Source organism: Oncorhynchus mykiss, chromosome 13 (assembly GCF_013265735.2).
Source record: "Oncorhynchus mykiss isolate Arlee chromosome 13, USDA_OmykA_1.1, whole genome shotgun sequence".
Classification (NCBI taxonomy): Eukaryota; Metazoa; Chordata; class Actinopteri; order Salmoniformes; family Salmonidae; genus Oncorhynchus; species Oncorhynchus mykiss.
This window is the reverse complement of record NC_048577.1, coordinates 57,656,940-57,676,521: the sequence shown is the minus strand read 5'-3', so window position 1 is coordinate 57,676,521 and position 19,582 is coordinate 57,656,940. Positions and strand designations below refer to the sequence as shown.

Sequence of the window (19,582 nt, the reverse complement as noted above, 5' to 3'; positions counted from 1 at the left end):
TTGCCCCTCAATGTTAATTCTGTGTTCTTATACTCAAACAAAATAAATGGGTATCCAAATCAGGGCCCCTGGGCATGTGCCCGATTGGTAATCCAGCCATGCCTAAAGTACTCCAAAATTAGATCAAGCTTTTATTTTGTTGATTTTCTAGATCTCAAAGATTATATTATAAAATAAATATAGGTCAATTATCTTTTCTACAAACTTTGTCTGGTTTTAGTCGTTTTAAGTTTAAACCGAAAGCGTTTTTCAAAAAAGTGTGTGTGTGTATATACATACATACAGTTGAAGTCAGAAGTTACATACACCTTAGCCAAATACATTTAAACTCAGTTTTTCACAATTCCTGACATTTAATCCTAGTAAAAATTCCATGTCTTAGGTCAGTTAGGATCACCACTTTATTAAGAATGTGAAATGTCAGAATAATAGTAGAGAGAATTATTTATTTCAGCTTTCTTTCATCACATTTCTTTCATCACATTCATCACACATTTCTTTCATCACATTCCCAGTGGGTCAGAAGTTTACATACACTCAAATAGTATTTGGTAGCATTACCTTTTTAATTCTTTAACTTGGGTCAAACGTTTCGGGTATCCTTCCACAAGCTTCCCAAAATAAGTTGGGTGAATTTTGGCCCATTCCTCCTGACAGAGCTGGTGTAACTGAGTCAGCTTTGTAGGCCTCTTTGCTCGCACACACTTTTTCTATGGGATTGAGGTCAGGGCTTTGTGATGGCCACTCCAATACCTTGACTTTGTTGTCCTTAAGCCATTTTGTCATATCTTTGGAACTATGTTTGGGGTCATTGTTCATTTGGAAGACCCATTTGCGACCAAGCTTTAACTTCCTGGCTGATGTCTTGAGATGTTGCTTCAATATATCCACATAATTTTCCTGCCTCATGATGCTATCTATTTTGTGAAGGGTCCCTCCTGCAGCAAAGCACCCCCACAACATGATGCTGCCACCCTCGTGCTTCACGGTTGGGATGGTGTTCTTCGGCTTGCAAGCCTCCCCCTTTTTCCTCCAAACATAGCGATGGTCAATATGGCCAAACAGTTCCATTTTTGTTTCATCAGACCAGAGGACATTTCTCCAAAAAGTACAATCTTTGTCCCCATGTGCAGTTGCAAACCGTAGGCTGGCTTTTTTATGGCGGTTTTGGAGCAGTGGCTTCTTCCTTGCTGAGCGGCCTTTCAGGTTATGTTGATATAGGACTCGTTTTACTGTGGATACTTTTGTACCTGTTTCCTCCAGCATCTTCACAAGGCCCTTTGCTGTTCTGGGATTGATTTGCACTTTTCGTACCAAAGTACGTTCATCTCTAGGAGACAGAATGCGTCTCCTTCCTGAGCGGTATGATGGCTGCGTGGTCCCATGGTGTTTATACTGGCGTACTATTGTTTGCACAGATGAACGTGGTACATTCAGGCTTTTGGAAATTGCTCCCAAGGGTGAACCAGACTTGTGGAGGTCTGCCATTTTTTTTCTGAGGTCTTGGCTGATTTCTTTTGATTTTCCCATGGTGTCAAACAAAGAGGCACTGAGTTTGAAGGTAGGCCTTGAAATACATCCACAGCTACACCTCCAATTGACTCAAATTATGTCAATTAGCCTATCAGAAGCTTGTAAAGCCATGACATCATTTTCTGGAATTTTCCAAGCTGTTTAAAGGCACAGTCAACTTAGTGCCTGTAAACTTCTGACCCACTGGAGTTGTGATACAGTGAATTATAAGTGAAATAATCTGTATGTAAACAATTGTTGGAAAAATGTCTTGTGTCATGCACAAAGTAGATGTCCTAACCGACTTGTCAAAACTATAGTTTGTTAACAAGGAACTTGTGGAGTGGTTGAAAAATGAGTTTTAATGACTCCAACCTAAGTGTATGTAAACTTCCGACTTCAACTGTGTGTGTGTGTGTGTGTAGCAGTGGTGGTGCGCCGCGGCAACAGTTTAGCAGTGGTGGTGCGCCGCGGCAACAGTTTAGCAGTGGTGGTGCGCCGCGGCAACAGTTTAGCAGTGGTGGTGCGCCGCGGCAACAGTTTAGCAGTGGTGGTGCGCCGCGGCAACAGTTTAGCAGTGGTGGTGCGCCGCGGCAACAGTTTAGCAGTGGTGGTGCGCCGCGGCAACAGTTTAGCAGTGGTGGTGCGCCGCGGCAACAGTTTAGCAGTGGTGGTGCGCCGCGGCAACAGTTTAGCAGTGGTGGTGCGCCGCGGCAACAGTTTAGCAGTGGTGGTGCGCCGCGGCAACAGTTTTGCAGTGGTGGTGCGCCGCGGCTAAATAAATACTGGGGAAACACTGTAGGTAGCTACGGTAGTGATCCAAAAATAAAGGAACTCAGTCCGGCTTTAAACTTACTCTTGAAAGTTGTAACAGTAGAATGCACAAGGTACATTTTCAATATTGGGTAGGTCATCATCAGTTCCTCTTGTCATGTTAGTCATTGCATAACTTAGAGCTATTTATAACTTGTCAGAAATATCCAGATCAACTAGCCCATGTCAGATGTGTTTTTATTTAGGTTTTTTTTGCCCATAGATATTGTTCAATTTTTTTGCCACTCAAATATCACAGAAATATACATTAGACATGGCAAAATGTTTAGAATTGCAAGAACATTTGCTTTAAAACTGCAAAATGTTCTTTGAACACTATGACAATTTTTTTAGAATTGCAGGAAATAAGCTTTAAACTTGCAAAATTCTCTCCACCAACAAGAGAGGTGTGAACAGTTTGTGTCATGAACAGTGCTTGTGCCCTTAGAAATAGACATGATGTTGGAAGGGGCCCAGAGTAAAAAAGTTTGGGAACCCCTGGGCGACGGTATAGGTCAGCTGTAAGGTAACATAATACTATAGGTCAGCTGTAAGGTAACATACATAATACTATAGGTCTACTGTAAGGTATCATAATACTATAGGTCTACTGTAAGGTAACAGAATACTATAGGTCAGCTGTAAGGTAACATACATAATACTATAGGTCTACTGTAAGGTATCATAATACTATAGGTCTACTGTAAGGTAACATAATACTATAGGTCTACTGTAAGGTAACATAATACTATAGGTCTACTGTAAGGTATCATAATACTATAGGTCTACTGTAAGGTAACATAATACTATAGGTCTACTGTAAGGTATCATAATACTATAGGTCAGCTGTAAGGTAACATAATACTATAGGTCAGCTGTAAGGTAACATAATACTATAGGTCTACTGTAAGGTAACAGAATACTATAGGTCAGCTGTAAGGTAACATAATACTATAGGTCTACTGTAAGGTAACATAATACTATAGGTCTACTGTAAGGTAACATAATACTATAGGTCAGCTGTAAGGTATCATACATAATACTATAGGTCTGCTGTAAGGTAACATAATACTATAGGTCTACTGTAAGGTAACAGAATACTATTAGTCTACTGTAAGGTAACATAATACTATAGGTCTACTGTAAGGTAACATAATACTATAGGTCTACTGTAAGGTATCATAATACTATAGGTCAGCTGTAAGGTAACAGAATACTATAGGTATGCTGTAAGGTAACATAATACTATAGGTCAGCTGTAAGGTAACATAATAGTATAGGTCTACTGTAAGGTAACAGAATACTATAGGTCTACTGTAAGGTAACAGAATACTATAGGTCTACTGTAAGGTAACATAATACTATAGGTCAGCTGTAAGGTAACATAATACTATAGGTCTACTGTAAGGTAACATAATACTATAGGTCTACTGTAAGGTAACATAATACTATAGGTCAGCTGTAAGGTAACATAATACTATAGGTCAGCTGTAAGGTAACATAATACTATAGGTCTACTGTAAGGTAACATAATACTATAGGTCTACTGTAAGGTAACAGAATACTATAGGTCAGCTGTAAGGTAACACAATACTATAGGTCTACTGTAAGGTAACAGAATACTATAGGTATGCTGTAAGGTAACAGAATACTATAGGTATGCTGTAAGGTAACATAATACTATAGGTCTGCTGTAAGGTAACACTGCACCATCATCTAACACCTGTGGTGCTAGCCAGGGAGGTAACCGTGTGTTGTGGTCGACCCCACCGTGTGGTTGTTGCTTTCCGTTTGAGCCAGTCTGACCTGAAGATGCATGTGTGCAGTCTGTTGGCGATGGGTTGTGGGTAGATTACCCTCCTGTAGCAACACGGTGCAGTCTATCATCAAGTAACTAATGCATGGATTTTTAAGATATAAAAAATGTCGAAGTTATTGGCAAGTCATTGATCTTTGGAGAGTTGAGCATACAAGTGGATGTTGAAGCCAACTTGGCTATTTCGTTTAAGAATGGTGTTTCTATCATGTTAAGTGGATATGCAAACCGTAAATCTGTACTAAAGACTACTTTACATAGTGAGTGAGGGAGAAACGTCACCTTGCAGATCTTTCTGTTTTGGTTACATTTCGCCCCACTGAAGCTGTTGGTGAAACTGAAAGCCTCATAGAAGTCAGCTTGGGTTGACTGGCTGGTTATTCTCCTCTTCACGAAAGTAGATGTTAATATTTGCTTCAAATGGCATTTTCTAAATGTCTATCTTTTTTAGTTGACCGTTTCCACCGCCAGAGATGTGCATGGTTTGATTTCTATGATGATTTCAGTTTGATTGGTTGTGGAGTGATTCTCACTTCTTAAGTTTACACCCACAAGATACAGTTAGTCTATATAAGGTCCTATGTTAGGCCCTAAATTCATTCTCAAACGTGGCACATACTGCAGCCCTAGTGTTATCACAACCTAATTCATCTACACAGTTTATAAGACTATCTTCTTTACAATCCTGCTTCTCTTGTGGTTGAAACTTTATTTTTTTACTAACAAAAACATTTTAATTTGTATAACAACAAATGTTTTTCTTCCACAAAGTGATTTTACACTGTATGGATCACATGTAATTTCATTGTGTTTCCGTTGTCTTGTTTTCATCCTATAGGTGTTCATACACACGTTTTTGGCTGCCCCTCTTTCTGTTACTGTTGCATGTGTTTACTTCTTGTTAGTTGCATGCACCTGTCTGTCTGGTCTGTCTGTCTGTCTCGACGCTGTCTGTCTGTCTCGACGCTGTCTGTCTGTCTGTCTCGACGCTGTCTGTCTGTCTGTCTCGACGCTGTCTGTCTGTCTCTGCAATTCCAGTACTCGGGGGCCTGACTGGTGTCACACTTTTCTCCATCCCTAGCAAACACAGCTGATTGAAACTAATTGCATTGTAAACTGAAGATCATGATTATGTGATTATTGGAGTCGGGTGTGTTAGCTGGGACTGGGGAAAAAGTGTGCCACCAATCAGACCCCGGGGACTGGAGTTGGCCTGGTCTAGACGCTGTCTGTCTCATCTTCCAATAGGCTTGCCTTGGTCTTCAGCTCACCACTGCCCCCCTATGGATGGCTATGCATAGGCTCCACTCAAATCAGCAGTCTGTTTTGAGCATTGGGAAGTATGGGAACTAGCCTAGTGCTTGGGGTTTGAGTGCGTGTGGTTTATGATGTGCAGGGTTTGGATGGCTTGTGGTGGCTCACCATTGAAGGGTTGACATTTCATTGTGCTTGTATATGCTTGTACAATAGAGTGTGTGTTGTGTGAGAGTGTAGATTACTGTATGTATTGCTATGGTTTGGGAGGGTTACAATGGTTCCTAGTAAGTTTACAATGGCTTCTGGGGACCCAGGCATGCCTGTTATAACACTATTGTGTTACATGCTAACTCCTTTGTCAATGCCTGTTTAACCTTGGGAGAAGAGAATTAACGCACCAGAAATGGCATGCCACTAATACAGAAGTTATTGAAGGCGGTCACACCACATTGACTAGCTGAGATACTATAGTATTTAACACCTAATTGGTTTGAATCTTCGCTGTTTTTGGTTTACCTCAGATATATATATATATATATATATATATATATATATATATATATATATATATATATATATATATATATATATATATATATATATATATATATATATATATATATATATATATCTCATGTAATGACTCAAAGTAGCCTATTTCAACAAATTCAGAGAATAAACTGAATGTAAAGTATTTTCTAACCCTGTATCTTCATCAATCTTATGACTGAAGCCTGTCTTTTATTTGGCTGGCATTTTGCCAACTCAGCCACCGCATTGGACAAGACTTTTTAGCTGCAAGGTGTGGTGTGTGTGACCAGGTGTGGTGTGTGTGACCAGGTGTGGTGTGTGACCAGGTGTGGTGTGTGACCAGGTGTGTTGTGTGACCAGGTGTGGTGTGCTGTGGGGTGAGTTCTGCGGTGTTGTCATGTCCCGTTGTGTGTGGGGTTGGCGTTGAACTGCCCTACTGTGTGCACGTGTGTGTGTGTGTGTGTACACAAGGTTACATGATGTTGGAGCCTATCTGTTGGCTGACGAGGAGTGCAGTCTGATCCAGCAGGTTCACGCCATCAGTAATGTAGAGGAGTCTATACATGGAGTCTTCTGTCCAGCCCTATGGGCCCCAGGCCAGGTAAAACACAGCATGGAGTCTTCTGTCTAGTCCTATGGGCCCCAGGCCAGGTAAAACACCGCATGGAGGCTTCTGTCTAGTCCTATGGGCCCCAGGCCAGGTAAAACACAGCATGGAGGCTTCTGTCTAGTCCTATGGGCCCCAGGCCAGGTAAAACACAGCATGGAGTCTTCTGTCCAGCCCTATGGGCCCCAGACCTGGTAAAACACAGCATGGAGTCTTCTGTCTAGTCCTATGGGCCCCAGGCCAGGTAAAACACAGCATGGAGTCTTCTGTCTAGTCCTATGGGCCCCAGGCCAGGTAAAACACAGCATGGAGTCTTCTGTCCAGCCCTATGGGCCCCAGGCCAGGTAAAACACAGCATGGAGTCTTCTGTCCAGCCCTATGGGCCCCAGGCCAGGTAAAACACAGCATGGAGTCTTCTGTCTAGTCTTATGGGCCCCAGGCCAGGTAAAACACAGCATGGAGTCTTCTGTCTAGTCTTATGGGCCCCAGGCCAGGTAAAACACAGCATGGAGTCTTCTGTCTAGTCTTATGGGCCCCAGGCCAGGTAAAAACACAGCATGGAGTCTTCTGTCTAGTCTTATGGGCCCCAGGCCAGGTAAAACACAGCATGGAGTCTTCTGTCTAGTCTTATGGGCCCCAGGCCAGGTAAAAACACAGCATGGAGTCTTCTGTCTAGTCTTATGGGCCCCAGGCCAGGTAAAACACAGCATGGAGTCTTCTGTCTAGTCTTATGGGCCCCAGGCCAGGTAAAACACAGCATGGAGTCTTCTGTCTAGTCTTATGGGCCCCAGGCCAGGTAAAAACACAGCATGGAGTCTTCTGTCTAGTCTTATGGGCCCCAGGCCAGGTAAAAACACAGCATGGAGTCTTCTGTCTAGTCTTATGGGCCCCAGGCCAGGTAAAACACAGCATGGAGTCTTCTGTCTAGTCTTATGGGCCCCAGGCCAGGTAAAACACAGCATCTGACAAACTGGGGGCTAAGGGACAGCTGTTTGTTACTGGCTGGGTAGATGCAGGTATGGTGGACGTTGATGTGGCAACGGCAAGCACTGTTGGGGGAGGAGATTGCTGTAGCCTCCCTTATTATATGAAGAGGAGATTATAATGAAGGCTACAGACATAACGAGCTACATCTAAGTACTTTGGCCTCAACCTTTAATAAACACCAGCCTTTGATCTGTTTTCACCCAGTGTACCTGATGGAACTCACTGACTACCTTCTTAATGGGCATCTATCATTACTTTTGAAGGTCAATGTCTTAGTCCTACAAATAGCTGGTTGGTCTGGTTTGTGTGTGGCTGCTTGCTGAATAAGCTTTGTTGTGCAGTATGCTGGTGGGAGGAAGGTATTTCTCTTCCTCTGAGGTACATGTCATGGTTAAGCAGGATGGCAGTTGTCTATCTAATGGACTCTTCCTGCTAAACCTGCTTGAATGGGTTAGGGTTTCTGCTGCTGTGTCAGATATCACTGTGAAGATTAATGGGTTGTTGAGCTGTGTGTGAGTGTGTGTGAGAGAGAGTGTGTGTGTGTGAGAGGGAGAGAATGTGAGTGTGAACACGAGATTGTGTGTTTGGCAATTTATAAGTTAGAGCTTTCTGCTAACCTCTGCACTTCAGAAATTCCTCTCGCTTCTAGAGCCTCTCCCCCTCCCCTCTCCTTCTCCCCCTCCCCCTCCCCTCTCAGCCTCCTGTCTTCCCTCCATGTTGTTGTCTCATACTGTTGGTACTGTATGTTATAGCCAGGGTTGTGCTCAGTGGACCTAGAAACTGAGGCACTATATTCAATCAGTACAGTCAAAATGCTTGTTCATTTCCACCTCGTGTACCTATTGAATGTGACCCGGACTTAGGGCTTTTGTCTTGTTTCTGTTTCCCAAGCAGAACCTCCTCCGCATCCCTCACTCTTTCTGTCCATAGCCAATACTTTCCTCGCCTTTGAGGTTTCACCCAATAAATAGGAGTTATTGTCAGATTGACCAAACAAATTTAATGTTCCAGTAACAGCCACTCACATGTTAGTGTATGCGGTACTGCTCGCATCACAGACTTAGCCTGGTTAAACTAGCCTGAACGCTGAACTTCCCATTCTAGGGAAGTGAAACAATGGTGTGCGCAGCATTCAGTCTGGTTTAACCAGGCTATCACAGACTAGCTCATTTTCAGAAGACCGTTTAACTAGGCTGTCTTCTGAAAATGAGCTAGTCTGTGATAGCCTGGTTAAACAGGATATACTATCTCATTTTCAGAAGACAACCTCATGTAAAGAGGTTGTATTGGTACTACAACATTGGTACTATCGAACAGTTGGACTGTACCTCTGTTTTTGTAGAGATTTGTTTAGGAAGCTCAGAGAACATAACTTTGGTTTGTAATTTGTCAACATGTCCTCATGTGATTTGGAAACGAGGCTGTATTGTTGTATTCATTTCTTTATCCCCCCACTCCCTCTCTTTCTCCCCCCTCTTCTCAGGCACATGGCTCAGGCAGACCTGAAGAGCTCTACGTTTTGGCTAAGGGCAAGCGTGGGGGCAACTGTGTTTGCAGTCCTGGGCTTCGCTATGTACAGAGCTATCCTCAAACAACGATGATCAAGACAGACACAGGATGCATGAGATGACCCGCCCCCCCACCGCCTAGTCTCTGCCCTTTGACCCCTCACCCCCTCCCTGAAAGAAAACATGACCTCCAACATCCCACAATCCTCTGCTCCCCTTCCCCAAAAAAGAGACAACTACTGAATGAAGCGGAACTTCCAGCCCATCTGAACCAGCCCTGATCCCACATCCACCCTACCGGAGAAGGAACAAACCGGAGAAACCATAGATTGATTTTATATATTTGAAACAGAGAAAAAAACTTGTCATCAACTGTTTTTTGTTTTTCTTTGGGGAAAAAAATGTCACCACAAACTCACATTGTTTTTTGAACACCATCTAATCAATCTACTGCAGGCATTCTGGTATCGTGTGATCTGGTCTAGTCTTGGGCTATTTTCTTCTCCAGGTCAGACAGTAGTAGTTGCTGGTTGTTTTTAAATCTGTGTAGAACCCGGCCTTTTTTCTCAGGTCAGTATTATAGCTAGCTGGTTTGACCCCCAGAGCCCAGGAGAAAGCAAAGAAGGCAGCCGCATACAACTCACTACAAAAGGGACTGAAAATATTTGTTTATAGATGTGTGTGTATATATAAATATATATATTTGCTCGGGTACTTAGAGAAATACCCAACTAGATTACGGCGTGGACAAAGCTTGCCAGGATCAAAGCATTCAGTTCTGTAACACCTCAACAGTGAGCCTACAGGAAGAGCTGCAAGGTCAAAGCCATTTGTAACGTTGAAAAGGTCATGGGTTTCGTGCACGCGTTTCAATTGCTATTAATTTATTAACCTGTTTTATTTGGTTTATCAGTTTGGAATGGTTTGTTCAGCATTGCATGAAACAGACGCACTTCAAGAGGATAATGCGTTCATTTCCCATGTGTTTTTGTATATCTAGTATTATCAAAGCCGTTATTAATAATGACATCCATCATTCACTTACTCTGAAAGACAAAAGACTACAACATTATCATGACTGCTTCTTCCTCAACTTGTTTTATTTGTATTTTTCATATTATGATTCTATTGGTCTGTTCCACTGTTATGCCTCCAGGTTACACTATGTTATTAACAGCCATGCAGTGCACCTCTGACTCCCTCCTTGGACCATGGACGGAACTGTTTATTCTCATTGACTTTTCCAACATTTACAATAAAGAACTGTGTGATCTGATACAGGTGTCTGCAATATGATTTGATACATTCATATAACATACACAATATCCCCCCTCAAACTATTCCCTATCTTTTAGCAGTGTCAGAACAGTGTGTAAATGTTGGAGTCATCTGATTTCTTCAAATCCACCATACTTACATTTTCATTGTACAACATGTCACGAAGTGTAGCCTGCTTTTACTAACATTGAATCCTTTGAAGAATAATGTACTCTTCATTGAGCTCAAAATTCTCAGTGGACAAACACCTGAAATGTGGGTACGTATAATGGCTAGGCAGGCGCGTATAGTTCACCACACACAGTCAACGTCAACTTGACCTTAATATCCCATACGTTTCTATACCGAGTGACTGAAGACAAACATGGGGACAAACAAGCATTTTGTGGGTCAGAATGGAGAAGTGTGCAGGTGATGAAGCCAGTGATATCCCAGTTCTCAGTGAAAGGGGGAAGTCACACATCGACTAGTGATACTGAACAAGAACTAATAACAGGATTTAGTATAAGTGTTAACTTCTGAAACGATGTCAACGGAGAGGCAACAGCTGCTTTTCGAGGGCTTCCTGAAGAAAAGGAAAGATACAATGGTAAGACAAACATGTAGAAAAAATTGTCACATTAACAGCTCAATTACTGGACTCAGTTTACTTGGTAGTTGTTGGGGAATTGTTAGATTACTGCACTGTCTGAACTAGAAGCACAAGCATTTCGCTACACTCAAATTAACACCTGCTAGCCACGTGTATGTGACCAATAACATTTGATTTGATGTGTTGATGAATACTTACAAGTGATCACTTTTCCAATATTTTTGTCAACTGCTTTCTATATATGCCAATATATTCCATACTACTGTGTTTTACTCTGTTATTGCCAGTCAGTCATGGTTTGTATCCAGAATCAAGTCTTCACTATCTGGAGGGACACTGAGTCTGGAGGGACACTGAGTCTGTAGGGACACTGAGTCTGGAGGGACACTGAGTCTGTAGGGACACTGAGTCTGGAGGGACAATGAGTCTGTAGGGACACTGAGTCTGTAGGGACACTGAGTCTGGAGGGACACTGAGTCTGGAGGGACACTGAGTCTGTAGGGACACTGAGTCTGTGTTTTACTCTGTTATTGCCAGTCAGTCATGGTTTGTATCCAGAATCAGGTCTTCACTATCTGGAGGGACACTGAGTCTGGAGGGACACTGAGTCTGTAGGGACACTGAGTCTGTGTTTTACTCTGTTATTGCCAGTCAGTCATGGTTTGTATCCAGAATCAGGTCTTCACTATCTGGAGGGACACTGAGTCTGGAGGGACACTGAGTCTGTAGGGACACTGAGTCTGTGTTTTACTCTGTTATTGCCAGTCAGTCATGGTTTGTATCCAGAATCAGGTCTTCACTATCTGGAGGGACACTGAGTCTGGAGGGACACTGAGTCTGGAGGGACACTGAGTCTGGAGGGACACTGAGTCTATAGGGACACTGAGTCTGTAGGGACACTGAGTCTGTAGGGACACTGAGTCTGGAGGGACACTGAGTCTGGAGGGACACTGAGTCTGGAGGGACACTGAGTCTGTGTTTTTTCTCTTTTAGAAAATGAAGTGGTCAACCTATTGGTTCAGGCTCCAAAACACAACATTATTCTTCTACACTAAGAAACATGGGAGTGCTGTGAGTATCAGCTGTGAGAAGTCCTTCAATGTTTTCAGGGGAAGTTGAATGTTATTTACACTGTTCAAAGTAGTAATAGTCTTCTGATCTTCTCTGTCCCCCACAGTCACACCTAAGAGGCCTGTACTACATCTACACTGTAAGTCAAACTGATTTGATTTGATTTGGTCTGAACGCCTTCCTGGTCCTTCTAGCCGGACAGACAGGAACAATTGTCCTGGACTTTGTTCTACTTTCCCTTGTGTTCAATGAACATTACCCATTATTCCATATGCCCTAGTTACAGCTGCTTAATAGTATACTATTTACAAGTATGTATAGCAGTTTATGTCTGAAATAGAAGTGTTGTTGTTGGGTCAGGTGCAGTCTGTGCGTGAGATCCAGAGGGAGAAGCGTAAGCACTACGTGTTTGAAATCACCATGAAGAATGGGAAGAGGAAAGTACTGGTGAGTCACACAGACAGCTCCACTCCCACTTCAGGTGTACAGAACCGTGTGGTGTGGGCTGTGCAGGCTGCCCTGTTGTTTCAGGATGTGGTCTGTTACTAGTGTCATTACAGAACCGTGTGGGCGCTGATGCCTGTGTAGGTTTAACATGTGGTTTCAGGATGTGGTCTGTTACTGTCACTTCATACTCACTGATGGGAATTTCCCAAATGAAAGTACCAGGTGAAGAAGCTGTCCATTGTTCAGAAAGATAAATTCAACTGTATTAAAATATTTTATCAGCTGTTTACATTTGAGTCATTTAGCAGACACTCTTATCCAGAGCAATTAGGGTTATAGGTGCTTCACACCTAGATGTTGGACCTAGTCATCTTGGGGAATAGAACCAGAGACCTTTTGGTTATTAACCCAACACTCTTAACCACTAGGCTAACTAGTACCCAGCTGTGTTCTACAGTACTTGGATTGCTTAAAGTCATTTAACACTTCCTCTAACAACTAAGGATGATCTTTTTAACTCAGACTGTAACAATGTACTAAATGCATCCCTGCTACCCCCTGACCATGTGTCTGCAGTCTGCAGAGACAGGGGATCTGAGGAGGGAGTGGATTGGCCAGCTGTGGAGGGCCATGCATCTCTCAGGCCCAGGGGGTACAGACCCAGGCTGCATACGGTAACAGAAAGCTCAGGATTATTGAGACACTACTGCACTGTTTGTCATTACATTACACTAGTAATTTATCAGGAGCTCATACCTAGAACGACTTCCAAAAGGTTCATTCAAATTAGGCTAAATAACCTATGAGCATCGTAAGTTAAACCTTAAAAAAGAACTGTTTGTAACAATCACAGTGCTAGAATAGATGAAATCTGTGCAGGTGTATTTGAAGCCTGAAACTACTATATAGATATGGGAGGATTTGCTATGCAGACAGCACAGGAGGTTGGTGCCACCTTCATTGTGGAGGACGGGCTCGTGGTAATGGCCGGAGTGGAATTTGTGGAATGGTATCAAACACATGGTTTGCGTTCCAGCCATTATTATGAGCCGTCCTTCCCTCAGCAGCCTCCAGTGGCAGACAGAGCCTATGCAACAGCTGTCTAAGATAATGCTTTATGTATTCCTGGTCAGCATTTGAGTGCCTTGGAATGCATTATCTGCAAAAATGTTGGTTTAATAAAATATAGTGGGGAACAGTTTTATTTCTGTCCATTTGAGTGTTGCCTGTCCATCTGTTTTGTCTCCAGACAGCAGGATGTGAGGTCTGATGACCTGAAGGCCAGAGGTCGCTTCAGCACCTATAACAGCTCAGAATGTGACAGCATGATGGAACCACTGGGGGTTCATCGACCCCTCTATGCACTCCTCAACCCCTCCACCCCTGACCAAGACCTAAACCAGGGACACAGGATTACCCAGTGCCTCTCTGGCCCCCTCACCCCTGACCAAAATCTGGGGCACAGGGCTACCCTCTCTCTCTCCCTCACTGATGAGCCCAGTAATGAGGAAGCCATATACCAGAACACCATCTCACATTGTAAGTAGAGCATCAATCCTCTGTAAACTCAGCAAACTTAAGTGGAAATGTGTTTGTTTTTTCATTCACATTTGCTGTGCCAAGCAGTTGGAGGGAATCAATGGTTTGGTTGTCTAGTGGAAAGAGGAAATGGGCACGTTGTGGCATTTAATGCTTTGGTGGTGAGGTGGGGAGTGTTACAGGAATTAAATTCCTCTATGTTTTAATACCCAATTAAAATTAAACACTCTGTCAATTCATAAGAATTTGTAAGACCCTTATTTGTATAAAATGGACAGAGACCAGTCTTTGAAATCAACCAGCTGTGTTTATTCTCGAGAGTACTGCCCATGATACATTTTATCACAGGTTATAAAGTGAAAATGACATCAGCGTTTTCTAAACTGTTCCGTCTCTTCTTGACACTGGTACAAAGGCTGTATAGTTCTCAAGCCTTCCCACATCGTCTAGAGCCAAGGTCAGCCTGTGTAGATAAGCATTCTAGCCAGTCTGGCGATATAGTTCATTAATTTCTACCAAGGAACAGACAGTCGTTGTTGTTATTCTTGATTATATTTACACACATTATATTCAGTACTAGGATTAAAAGAACATTCATACATATACTGTAACATAATAGTATTCTGATTAGTCAGTCCTGATTGAAATGTATACATAATTAGTCATTATTGATCAAATTCCCTTAACAGGGAGCCAAGCTGTATCTTCAGCTCTGAAATATGGCAACATCTTTTCACTGTAATTTCAGATGGAGAGGAGGATGAAGACAGTGTCCATAGATTTAGAAGGAGATGTGAGGAGGAGAGAGATGAAGAAGAGGAGGAAGAGTGTAAGGAGGAAGAGGATCAGTATGACATTCTACCAGCCCCCCGGAACTGTGAGTACTACCCTCATGGTCACATCAGTGTGTCGTTATATGTCATAAATCAATAAATTATCCATCATAAATGTCATAAATTCTTCCATTATGGAGACCACTGTATAGGATATAAAATACAAGTAGATATCATCATATTACATGATAATGACTTATGTTAATGGTCTGTGTTTGATAAATGACCAAAAACCTACCTGCCATTTCCTCTGTAGCTGAGTATCACATCAACCAATCAGATGAAGACTTGACTGATGGAGAGGACCTCTATGACTTCCCACTGTCCAATAGGAGGGCAAGTGACCGCCAAGGTGAGATTATGAAAATGTTTATTTTTCAATTGATTGGGTTTTAAATTAATTCAATATTTTTCATTTGTTTACCAGCCAATTAAAGTGTATTTGGGTTTATTTTCATGTTCTATCTCAGATTATAGCGAGATGATAGAGAGCATCTATGACGTCCCCAGTTCCCTAATGAGGAAAATGTCTGAACACACACTTGGTGAGTATGACAGCAGCGTTCTAGTTCTAATTCCCTTTTCATACATTTCTGTTTTCTGCTAATTTTATAGACACACAAATGTAAGGGCCCTTTCAATCTATATCCTTGAATAGCACGGTGTAAAGGTCATTTACCATTGTAGTTTTTATTTATCCTTTATTTAACTAGACAAGTCAGTTAAGAACAAATTCTTATTTACAATGACGGTCTACCCCGGCCAAACCCGGACGACGCTTGGCCAATTGTGCACTGCCCTATGGGACTCCCAATCACGGCCAGATGTGATGCAGCCTGGATTCAAACCAGGGACTTCAGTGACGCCTCTTGCACTGAGATGCAGTGCCTTAGACAGTTGAGCCGACAAATGCAGCATTTGCCGTGAATGCAGTCTCCGCTAAGAAAGAAACATTGCCTTTAAATGTAAATCACGCTGTGAGGCTGAACTCCCGCGATACGGATTGAATAGATCCCTAACATATCCTGAGAATGGTATACTTTTATTTAAAGGAATGTGTAGAACCAGAAGCAAAGTAGACACTATTTCCCCCCTATCTACCCCATGAAAATCCTAACCAGACTCATCATCAGTATTAACAAAAACACGCACGTCTTTATCCCTCACTCTCATAGCAGAGCCTTACCCTGGAGGTGAGATACTGGTGGAGGACAGGGGCCTCCTGGATGACATGATGGCCAGTCTGGGTGGAGGGACGGTGGGCTGGATAACAGGTGCTTCTACTGTGGAGCCCTACGGGCTGGCTCGTCATGGCTCTTAGGACTGGTATATAGTATAGACTCTGGATAATATAGACTGAATGAGTTTCCCTCATTCAAATTGTTCTATAAAGCTTGACGCATTCTGTTAGAGATTTAAATATGTTTACATTTTATGAAAAAAAAATCTCATTTGTCATGATATTCTATTCTATTGACTTCTCTTTTAATACAATCTACTGTCAAGGAAATACCATATTAAATAACTAACTGTATACTGTCAAAGTGTTCCACTTAGTATATAATGTCAGGAGAGAGGTACTATAGTATTCAGGCAGACCCTATCCTTCTTTTTTAGGAGGTAGATCAGATTTAATACTGCAGATACATTGTGGCATCATTTCCAATCACACATGTATATTTTTTGTAAATATATAGAGTATATATTATTTTAAATATATATACATTTTAAATATATTTAGCTTCTTTATTATGTTCCCCTCACCCTACCACCCCTCCCTTAATTGGAGTAAACAAATGAAATAGATTTGACTTCTTTATTATGTTCCCCTCACCCTACCACCCCTCCCTTAATTGGAGTAAACAAATGAAATAGATTTGACTTCTTTATTATGTTCCCCTCACCCAACAATACTTAGGCTTCCACTTCCAGGTTATACATACTACATACATTTAATAGAAAATATATTTTACATTAGTTATCTTCTGTTTGTTTTTAGTCCCAGCCTTCAGCTACCATCAACCCCTCCCATCTACAGTGAGGGGAAAAAAGTATTTGATCCCCTGCTGATTTTGTACGTTTGCCCACTGACAAAGAAATGACCAGTCTATGTTTTGCAGAGGGGTCAAATACTTATTTCCCTCATTAAAATGCAAATCAATTTATAACATTTTTGACATGCATTTTTGTGGATTTTTTTGTTGTTATTCTGTCTCTCACTGTTCAAATAAACCTACCATTAAAATTATAGACGGATCATTTCTTTGTCAGTGGGCAAACGTACAAAATCAGCAGGGGAGCAAAAACTTTTTTCCCTCACTGTATCTTTGAAGACCATCCCATTTAGATTTTTTGATTTAACCTTTATTTAACCAGGTAGGCTAGTTGAGAACAAGTTCTCATTTGCAGCTGTGACTTGGCCAAGATAAAGCAAAGCAGTTCGACACATACAACAACACAGTGTTACACATGGAGTAAAACAAACATACAATCAATAATACAGTAATACAATACATTTCTGGCTGCCATATATTTTTCAACTGTGCTGTGATTTTTCATAAAAGTTCTGAACCATTCTATACTCATAGTTTCTACAGATTGTAAATTAAAGATAAACACCTTTGCTAAGAGTATTATTATACTATTGATCGATTGACTATGACTTCTTAAATCACCCAGCAGAGCTATTTGCAAAGTTGGTTCCAAGTAAATTTGGCAATTTTTCGTCCATTTCTGAACCTGCGACCAAAAACAAGTTACATATGGACAGTACCAAAACAAATGATCCAAATATTCTGTCTCTTTGCAACAAAATCTGCAAAGCTGGGATGGTTGTAGCCCCATATATATAACATTATATTGGTTGCAAGAATGTTATAGAATATTTTAAATGGAAAAACTCCGGCTGTGTTTTTTGGTCCTTAAATGAAACTGGTATAGTTTGTTATTTATCACAATTTTCTTTAGAAAAATGTTGGTATTTAATGCAGGGCCGACAGACAAGTTCCTTACCTTCTCCCCTTTCCACTTGCCTCCGCCATTTTTGCGGTAATGCTGCAATCAGTTGGTTGTAATTTTGGATAGAGCAGACATTTCCATATATTTTTTGTTAACTGCATGTATGAAATAACTCCACCAGTCCTATTTCTGATATAATTTACAAAGATTATACTGTCTTTTTTTTAATCAATTAGTATATTTGAGTTTAACCATAGTATTTGTTCTAATATTTGTTCTGTCTTTTCTGGTGGATTAAACTGAAATTGCAACCAGCTTTCTATTGCTTGCTTTAAAAATAGACATATTTTGGAGATTATTTAATTTTCAAATAACTGAAAGTGAGAGGTTGTAATCTGGATGAAGGTAAAAAGGCCATTCTTGAACACGGGGTGATTCACTCTTACTAATCTCCTAGAGCAGGTATTCTACTAGAGCAGGTATTCTACTAGAGCAGGTATTCTCCTAGAGCAGGTATTCTACTAGAGCAGGTATTCTACTAGAGCAGGTATTCTCCTAGAGCAGGTATTCTACTAGAGCAAGTATTCTACTAGAGCAGGTATTCTACTAGAGCAGGTATTCTCAAACTGGGGTACTACGCGCAATGCCGTCGCCAAATAAAAATGTGATTCACATAATTTTGTAAAACATTTTGTTTATCATAATTACTATTTAAAAAAAAAAAAATTTATTCACATTTTCAAACAGTCCATTTAGTAAGGCCCACGTCCATAGAGACACATACCACCAGTTACTACCATCAGTACGACACCTGCATCTGTCGACGACACAAGTTGTTCTGCTTCTACGAGCACATCCAATGCCAGCATCAGTAATTCTACCTTTGTTGTTAGCCCAGCTTGCATGGACACTGACAGTTGTGAATCTGATGCAGCCGAATAGCTACTGCCCCTTATCCGGGAAAACACAGAACAACAGACAGGGACGTTGGATCATCGAAGAGGCGCAAATATGATGAGAACTACGTTGTTTTGGGGTTCACTTATATTGGGAGTAGTGCCTTTCCTCAGCCACAGTGTGTTATATGTGTAAAAGTTCTATCTCACAACTCGATGAAACCTTCACTCTTGCACAGACATTTAGAAACAAAACATGCCAATTTGAAAAAGAAGGAATTTTTTGTCTGAGAATTAAGACGACTTTCGAGTCGTAAGACATGTATAAAAACAACAGATACCATTAATAAGAAGGGGCTAAAATAGTCTTATATGGTGAGCTACCGAGTGGCTAGGACAGGCAAGACCCATACTATTGTGGAGGACTTAATGGGACAATGCTGGGTGGAAAAACTATACATACAATGTCTTCATCAAACAACACTGTTTCACGACGCATCAGTGACATGGCAGATGTTTTGAAACAATTACTGCTTCGCATACAAGCCAGTGAATTACATGCGTTACAGCTGGATGAGTCAACAGACGTGGCGGGCCTGGCACAGCTCCTGGTATATGTCCGTTACGTTTATGGGGAGTCAATTAAGGAAGACATCCTCTTCTGCAAACCACTGGAAACAAGGACAACAGGAGAGGATATGTTTAAAGTATTGGACAGCTTTGTGACATCAAATGCAGTTTGGTGGTCAAGATGTGTTGGTATCTGTACTGATGGTGCAAAAGCCATGACAGGGAGACATAGTGGAGTGGTAACGTGCGTGCAAGCAGTTGCTCCCAACGCCACTTGGGTACACTGCAGCATCCACCGAGAGGCTCTTGCTGCCAAGGGAATTAAATAAAGGTGAAATAAATCAAATAAAATAAAATGCCTGACAGC

The 19,582-nt window shown here is 41.5% G+C and overlaps 2 protein-coding genes across 6 annotated transcripts in view; both read left to right on the top strand.

The window, feature by feature from the left end:
* Window positions 1-10,307, top strand: part of LOC110486912 (mitochondrial Rho GTPase 1-A) — a 31,607-nt gene extending 21,300 nt beyond the window's left edge. For 2 of the 5 annotated variants that reach the window (XM_036941667.1, XM_036941665.1), the window contains one exon: window positions 9,007-10,307. In XM_036941667.1, the coding sequence (XP_036797562.1) occupies window positions 9,007-9,124 (118 nt within the window). In that variant the 3' untranslated portion in view covers window positions 9,125-10,307. Of the gene's footprint in view, window positions 1-4,979; window positions 5,917-9,006 lie in introns of those variants that run through there. The other 3 variants (XM_036941663.1, XM_036941664.1, XM_036941666.1) reach the window with 3 other exon arrangements.
* Window positions 10,308-12,125: 1,818 nt separating this feature from the next.
* LOC118938332 lies at window positions 12,126-16,615 on the top strand. Its single transcript, XM_036941669.1, has 7 exons — window positions 12,126-12,419; window positions 12,996-13,093; window positions 13,669-13,958; window positions 14,707-14,835; window positions 15,048-15,143; window positions 15,262-15,336; window positions 15,967-16,615. Exons 1-7 carry the CDS (start codon window positions 12,300-12,302, stop codon window positions 16,110-16,112), a joined length of 954 nt encoding a protein of 317 aa, XP_036797564.1. The 5' UTR covers window positions 12,126-12,299; the 3' UTR covers window positions 16,113-16,615.
* The last annotated feature ends 2,967 nt before the right edge of the window (window positions 16,616-19,582 follow it).

Excerpts from the sequence above, each read along its gene's own strand:
- LOC118938332 (XM_036941669.1), top strand. The coding sequence starts at position 12,300 with ATGTCTGAAATAGAAGTGTTGTTGTTGGGTCAGGTGCAGTCTGTGCGT. Across the intron at positions 13,959-14,706 it reads CCAGAACACCATCTCACATT|ATGGAGAGGAGGATGAAGAC; the intron begins GTAAGTAGAGCA and ends CTGTAATTTCAG. Across the intron at positions 15,337-15,966 it reads AATGTCTGAACACACACTTG|CAGAGCCTTACCCTGGAGGT; the intron begins GTGAGTATGACA and ends TCACTCTCATAG.